At 49.8% G+C, this 7772-nt stretch overlaps 1 protein-coding gene across 1 annotated transcript in view; it reads left to right on the top strand.

The window, feature by feature from the left end:
* Nucleotides 1–7772, top strand: part of GABRA5 (gamma-aminobutyric acid type A receptor alpha5 subunit) — an 82178-nt gene that overhangs the window by 10375 nt on the left and 64031 nt on the right. Inside the window, exons 4-6 of the mRNA XM_003800158.2 lie at nucleotides 5576–5697; nucleotides 7358–7425; nucleotides 7521–7741. Of these exons, the coding sequence (XP_003800206.1) occupies nucleotides 5576–5697; nucleotides 7358–7425; nucleotides 7521–7741 (411 nt within the window). The remainder of the gene's footprint in view (nucleotides 1–5575; nucleotides 5698–7357; nucleotides 7426–7520; nucleotides 7742–7772) is intronic.

The following is a 7772-nucleotide window of genomic DNA, read 5'->3' as shown; positions in this document are numbered from 1 at the left end:
GGATGCAGAGTGAAGGGGAGACATCGCACGGAAAGGGGGATGCAGAGTGAAGGGGAGACATCACACGTGAAGGCAGGTGGTGTTACAGCAGGCGGGTTGCTGACCCGAGTGCCCGGGAGGCCAGGGGAAGGTAGGTGGTGTTACAGCAGGTGGGCTGCTGACCGGAATGCCCGGGAGGCCAGGGGAAGGTAGGTGGTGTTACAGCAGGCAGGTTGCTGACCCGAGTGCCTGGGAGGCCAGAGGAAGGTAGGTGGTGTTACAGCAGGTGGGCTGCTGACCCGAGTGCCCGGGAGGCCAGGGGAAACTGTGTGATCAGGGCAGGGATAGCACGGGCACCTCACCCTCACCCAGGGCTGGGGAGAGGAGTGGCTGGCTGCAGGAAGGTGGGCAGGGTGTGAGGGGGGCTGTGGCCATCAGGCTTGGGCTGGACCTTGCAGACAGCAGGACTCTGAGTCGGACAGCATGTGAAGCGCAGGACCGTGGAGACTCCACAGAGGATGGGGCAGAGACAGCTCTGAGCAGGGCCGCGGGAAGTCCGGGAGGACTCACACTGAGGCCCAGGGAGTGGGCAGGCAGAGGAGCTCCAGCCTGACGGTCCACACACCAGGCTTGAGCCACATCTGTGTGTTACATGTTCATGTTTTCTACCCTTAGAGGGGCAAACTCTTACTTGGAAACCTGGGATTGACCTCCAGTGTCCAGCTGGTGTCCACTATGATGTTTCTTGTTTTTTTCTGTTACACGTTTTTTTCTTCTTTTTTTTAAACATAGTTAACTAAAGTGGTGTGTAGTGGACAGTTGAGGAAGGCATCCCCAAATAGTGCCACTTAGAGGCACTTAGTTAATGACCCAAAAGTAACACACAAAGTGAGGAGATATTTCTCAGAAGTCATTAAATACTAGGAAGGAATGCAACTTAAGAAGACAGCTAAGACTGCAGCTTAAACCCAGCCCAGTTCAATTCCCAAAGTAATTTCACATTTAAAAGAAGCCTGCAGCCACCATTATCGATCATATTTCGTGGAAATCAGAAACAGCCCTTGGTGTAGGCAGAGATAACGCCCTGTGATACATCACACATCATCTTCATGAGCACCCCTGGTGGTGTGACAATACTGAAAGGATTTTCCTTCCCCAGGAGCGATGAGACAACCCTTTAAAACACGAAAATGAGGAAACGTCACCAGGGGTCACATCAATGAAGCACCTTTAAAAGGGTGGAATCTGGCTCCAGTGGGTAGGGTGCCGGCCACATACACTGAGGCAGGCAGGTTCAAACCCAACCCAGGCCTGCTAAACAACAATGACAACTGCAACAAAAAAATAGCTAGGTGTTGTGGTGGGCGCCTGCAGTCCCAGCTGCTTGGGAGGCTGAGGCAAGAGAATCGCTTAAGCCCAAGAATTTGAAGTTGCTGTGAGCTGTGATGCCACAGCACTCTACCAAGGGCAACATAGTGAGACTCTGTCTCAAAAATAAATAAATAAAATAAAAGGGTGGAATCTACAACTTAGGATTATTATTATGGAAGAATATAAACTGATGGATAAGTAAGGTTATGTTGGCACAGAATCCTTTAAAGTTTCTCAGGAAGGAACATACTGTTAGATCTTAGTGAAAATATAATGCCCTGTTCCTCAGCCCTTTCAGAATAATGAGTGGATTATTCCATAGCAGCATTCACCTGTGCTGCTGTCTGCAGACTTCTTACCCACACCTCAGACAGAAACCCAGCGATGGCTCCGTCCATCCGCCTCCACTCACTGCCCGTACCCCAGTCTTGCCTGTCCCAAGGCAGTGATTAACCAGCCACCCTGCTGCCCCAGGGAAAGTGCTGGAGGCCCCCAGACCTTCAGGGAGCACAGTGTGACCAGAGTCACCCAGGAACGTTAAGACAATAACAGGCGCCTGTTATTTCCTGGATCCATTACAAGCAGGTCTGTAGGGCCCAGGACTTCAGAAGACATTAATGCAAGGGTCTCAGAATCAAGTGCCTTGAAAACGCCAGGTGTATGGCAACAGGGAGAGGTGGGGCTTTGCACAATAGCGAAAGTTAACCCCGTTTAACGATGTTCACATTTTTCCTAAACACTGCTGATGCCTTGAAGAAACCCATTAGTAGATCAGATTTCATGGGATGTCAGGGCCCTAGTGCATTTCATCAGAAATCTATAAATGACCCAGAACTTCAGGTCCAGCTGGATGCCATGGCACAGCTCTCCAAGAAGCTCGAGTCAGTGCCAGAGCTCCCAGCCCCCTACCCTTTCTGCAATCACCACCTTCCCCCCACAGGCCAGAGCATGGGGCTCATCAACCACGTTTTTTTATTTTTTTAAACTAAAGTCATTGGGAAAAGGCAGGTTAGGGATCAAGTTTATGTGTCTTTTGTATAGATTAGTACTTTGAAAAGAAACAAAAAATGAGGCGGTTTTTAACAAGTTAGGTTGGCTCTCCGATCATCTGAAAATGTTTGAACTGATAGGATAGGGTCAGTGGCAATGGTTTTGTAAGGAGTATACTTACATACCGGAAGTCCCTGAGTTACAAACATCTGACTTACGTACAGTTTGCACTTACAAGCTGAGGCTTGTCAGTCCCAGAGTTACAAACACCTGACTGATGTGTGACATTTATGAACAGAAGCTATTACAGGTAGTAGGGAAATGGACCTGTTTCGACTTACATACAAATTCAACTTAAGAACAGATCTACAGAAACCTATTTCATTTGTAACCCAGGGACTGACTGTATAAAGAAATCATTCCTATCTTAACACAACCTATTAACCCCGACTAAAATGGAAGTATAAGTCAACAAAATTTTCAAGTATGTATTTCTACTCTCTGTAAAACTATTGTCTGGAATAATCGATCTCAGCTCACAAAATCCACTTGCCTTGAAGCAGCCGTGCCCTCACAGCTAACTCACAGTGAGACTGTGGGCTGTGCAGTCAAGACAAGTGGAACAGGATCAGGGGCTCGCCCGGGCCTGCCTCCTGAGCTAATGCAGGAGTGTTCTAGGTGATGAGGGCAGCTCTCCCGTCCACCTGCAGGACTCGTGACCACAGTCTGCACAGACTGCTCCCCAAAGCCATCGCTCTGTCCTTCTGTCAAGGGCTTTCAAAGATGGAACACAGCAAGCTGAAGTTGCTCTTCAGCTTAGAAGCAGCCCTTACAGCGTGTGCTGCTTGCTAGAGGCACTAGCAGGTTCCCCAGATGTCTGTGAAGGCTCTTAGCCTTCTATGGTGAGGCCAGGGCCTTCTATTCCGTGGCTGTGGAAATGGTGTATTTTATAACCACATGTTGGGAGGAGGGCTGCCCAGACGCTCACGCAAACCAAACCAAACCCATCCTGTGCCTATCTCGATAGGCATTTTCAGGGATTTTTTAGAATCTGTTTCCTACCTCACAGCTCCAATCTTCAGTGAATATAACAAAGACAACACAGAGAATCCTCAGCTTATACAAAGGCTCACAGATAAATACAAGAGGCAGTTTGGCAGATACCAAAATCCCCCCAAGATGGAAGTAATTATGTGCAAATACTTGGAGATATATTTAAACTTTTTCTGTTGCTGTTTTTCAATTTTGGCCAAGAAATATAGGCTCTGTATCCTGCCCCACCGTTATTGGAAATTATCTGCGTATTTGTGAAGTGAGATTCAGAGCCAAGTGGAATGTTGCTTCCCCGAAGCTGGAGGACCATTGCTGCACCCCCACCTCCATGTCTGCAGAGTGCCAGGAGCAGTGCTCACGGGGACAGCACTGCCCTGTGAGGTTACAGAATGGCCAATGGGGCAGTCCTTGTCTCTGTTCAGATCAAATGTAATTTAAGAATATTTTCACAATAGATTACGGAATCGCTTAGAAAATTTTCCTTGAGACTTTAAGAGATGCATTTTCTACTAGCATATATGTTCTCACTTGAGTTTTTTATCTTAAAGGAGGCAGCAAGGACCTTGTGAAAATTGGGCACCTGAACATAGTCTAAAACTGAATAATCAAAAGGATGAGTTATTAGCTCCGTGAGTAGAGGGCCATGAGACCAGCTTCGGTTTGGTCAACTAAGCAAGTACACACTGCACCTTCTCTTGTTACGTACACCTGGAGGCACCTTCCAAGGCCGCTCTTCCTGGTGCTAGCAGTGTGAGGCTAAGCGCTTTATCTTTCTCAAGTGTTGAAACCAGCATGGATATTAGAGAAAAGGGAAATTTAGTATCTTTAAATACTAAATCCAGAGTAAACCAGGTGTGTGTCTTTGGGCTCTGTACTAACAGTGCTGAATTGCAGCTTGTTAGACATTTTAATGGTGATGTGAAAATTAGATCAAAAGAACTTTATACTCTCTCATTCAAGAGGGAATAGCCTTAGGGCTGGTGGAGAATTGATCTGGTAGATGCATTCAATGAAAATGACTGATTTTCAGGAACCGGGCAGGGCAGGCACACATTGATTCTGACCTCAGCATCTCTCCAAGGATGGCAGCTCTCCACTCTGATGTCAGCCCGTTTTTCACTGGGGGAGAAAGTGCTTTCAGCAGAGCTGAGGCCCCCTAGCCAGGCATTTCAGAGAAATACCAGGAATCCTGTATCCTTTTCCCAAGTGCCGGAGGCACCGACTTTTTGGGAGCCTTAGTTGGCTTTTGGCTCGGGAAGTCGCCCTTGAAGCCACTCCAAGTTTGCAGGTCTAGTGCGTGATAGTTTGAAATGTGCTGCTGTTTGGACGTCTGGAAGCTGCTGTAGAGACCTGGCGGGGGGTCCATGCTCCCCAGATGTGTCACTGTCTTCTGGGCTCATGGACTTTCCTCCCCCTACCCCATCACATCCCCTGCTTGTCTAGATCTGCTCAGGGCAGTTCCTGTTTCTCTCTGCCCCATCTCCAGAAGCTTTTGGAGCCTGGAAAACTTGACTCTGTCAACAAGCCAGAAACGTTCTTGTGTCTTCCCTGAAGTTAAGCCGGCTCTTCCTGGGGTTTACTTAGGGACATGTTAGGTCACACAGAAGACACGCTAGCAGCTAGCAGTGCTGAAGGGTGTGGGAGCCAGAAGAGATGGCACGGACTCTGTCATTTCTGTGGCTTCACACTCTGCCCTGTGGTGTCACTTACAGCTCAAATGTTCCCAGTCCTGCTAAGATGCAGGTACAGCAAACTTGTCTTTCAACTTGGGTAAAGTTTCGCAGCATCCACTGTCAGTGACTCCCTAACCACACGTAAACTCAGTTTTCCTGTGTTTAAACCACATAACTTCTGAAATCTTCTATGAGTTAGGCCTTGCTAATCCAGGTGCAGGGGCTAATATTGTTTTGAAAATGGCCAAAACATTGATGTAAACAGCTCCTCAGAATCAGAGTCATAGATTTTTGCACATCGTGACAACCAGCCCAGAGCAGAGTATCTCTGGATACTGGAGAACTAAGGCCTACCAGGGAGGCAGTGCCCCCCCGCAGCGAGGGAGGTCCCTTCCCGGATGCCCCTCTCTAAGACGGGTCCCTGTATGATTCCTTGGTTTCTATAACTTGAGAAAAATTTGTAAGGAATAATATGTTTTAATTCTTTCTTGTATTTCTCTTTTACACAGCTTTTCACAGATGCCAAGCAGTTCTGTAAAAGATGAGACCAATGATAACATCACGATATTCACCAGGATCTTGGACGGGCTCTTAGACGGCTACGACAACAGACTGCGGCCAGGGCTGGGCGGTGAGTATGCTGTCCTCGGCTGAGGCCAGTGAGGACCCAGGGAACCCTAGCCTCCACCTCAAGCTCGTGTGTGTTGTGACTCAAAACAATTCCTACGGGAGCTTCCCTGCCAGGATTTTGAGTTGATGATTGGTCCACCCTTGCCAAAGAGCCTGCATCTTGGTTACTATTTTCCCAGATGTGATAAGCTGGGGGGAAGTGGTCTCTGTAATTCTTCCCTGCAAACTCTGTCTTCCCAGATCATCTTATTATCTATTCTGGTTCTCTGAAGGAGGAGCCAGCTCTTAGGTGTTATGAAAGCTAACATAATATTAATATATAATCAGCCACACACTCTCGTATCTTAGCAAGTGCTTCTCAGATGTCTACTGGATGCAGCTATTCTTTACATCTTTGTAGGTTATTATGTTTAGTTTTTCACTGTGACCATAGTCAGAGTATTTACTTTGACTCTGTGGGAGTCAAAATAAACTGACTGTGAAAGATCATGTTTTCAGGGCAAAGCAGACAGAGCCTAATTTTGTGCTGAGAATTGTGTGCAGTTTCTAGGCACGTGCAATGGATAGAAATTCTCCAGCCAACAGGTTCTTGGAGGAAAGTTTTGCTCTTGCCCTAAACGTGCATTTTTATCAGGGAGATGTACTCAAAGCATGACCTGCCGCTCCACTCCTTTTAGACAAGAAAAGCCCGCGAGGCTCCTTGACAGCATCTTACTCCGCCGTCTGACATGTGCCCCGGCTGCTGTGTCTGGCAGCTCAGCCCCTAGAACACACCTACAGGGGTCAGAGCGCCCAGAACTCCACTGAGCTGCATCAGTGTCTGCGGGGTTCTCCCCGCCTTCCAGTCTTGCAAGGTGGGAGCACGCCGCAGGGAGTACCAGGCTGGCCCTCGGAGCAGGCATCTCCGTGGGAAACAGGCACCGTGCGCCACCCCTGCAAATACATGATGGGCCCAGAGCCAGGTGCTGCCCCAGCGGTCAGGAGCCCAGGGTGGCGCTATCAGGTGGCTGGGGTGCTCCCTGAATGTGGCTCCTGCTTAGGACCACAGGCGGTCACAGGGCCCTGGGCCTTGGGAACATACCAATTTCCTGCTAATATTATTAGCCGCTTTTACATTGTATATATTTCCAGGTAGTTTTCACTGGACCAGCAGTCTCCCATGATAGGAGTTTCTAGCAATTCAAAATGCCACACACAGGGAAGTGGGCCTTCCTCCTCGAGCCATCTCCGCGTCAGGGCCAGCTCTGGGCGCTTTCTCCTACCCCGTTTCTCTGGAGACCACTTCCTGCCTCCGCTGTCCTCACCCAAACTGTCTGACCCTATTTCCAGATACTCCTTAAGGGGAGGGCAGGGCTGGCGCCGCCGGGCTCCAGGTTTGGGAAAAGGACGCTGAACCCCAGGTGCTTGTGACGCGGCCCCACGTCCACTGCCAGGCCTGGGCGCGTGGTTTGGGCCTGGGGGGAGGGACACGAGGACAAGCCAGCTGCTTCATACGACAGGGGTTCAACTCCACAGTGTCGTTCAGAGTAGCCTGGCTTCCCTGGGTGTTTGTCAAGTCTTCCAGTTTACCAAACACATTGGCCCCCTGGTTGCCGGGACCGAAATCAGTTGGTGGACGCGACAGCGCGGTGCCAGCCCAGGGACCCGTGTCTGTGTTTCAGAGCGGATCACGCAGGTGCGGACGGACATCTACGTGACCAGCTTCGGGCCTGTGTCCGACACGGAAATGGTAGGTCGGGGCGGCGCTGACCGGTCTGGGTAACCCCGAGGGCCCCTGGGAGCCTCTTAGACGCTGACAGCCCCTCGTTCCTTCCTTTGCATCAGGAATATACCATAGACGTGTTTTTCCGACAAAGCTGGAAAGACGAGAGGCTTCGGTTCAAGGGGCCCATGCAGCGTCTCCCTCTCAACAACCTTCTCGCCAGCAAGATCTGGACCCCGGACACGTTCTTCCACAACGGGAAGAAGTCCATCGCGCACAACATGACGACGCCCAACAAGCTGCTGCGGCTGGAGGACGATGGCACGCTGCTCTACACCATGCGGTGCGGGGCGGTGCAGTGCGGTGCGGGGCGG

The sequence above is a fragment of the Otolemur garnettii genome, unplaced genomic scaffold, assembly GCF_000181295.1.
Source record: "Otolemur garnettii isolate 467f Iridium unplaced genomic scaffold, OtoGar3 scaffold00170, whole genome shotgun sequence".
Lineage (NCBI taxonomy): Eukaryota > Metazoa > Chordata > Mammalia > Primates > Galagidae > Otolemur > Otolemur garnettii.
This window is presented reverse-complemented; position numbering and strand designations above follow the sequence as displayed.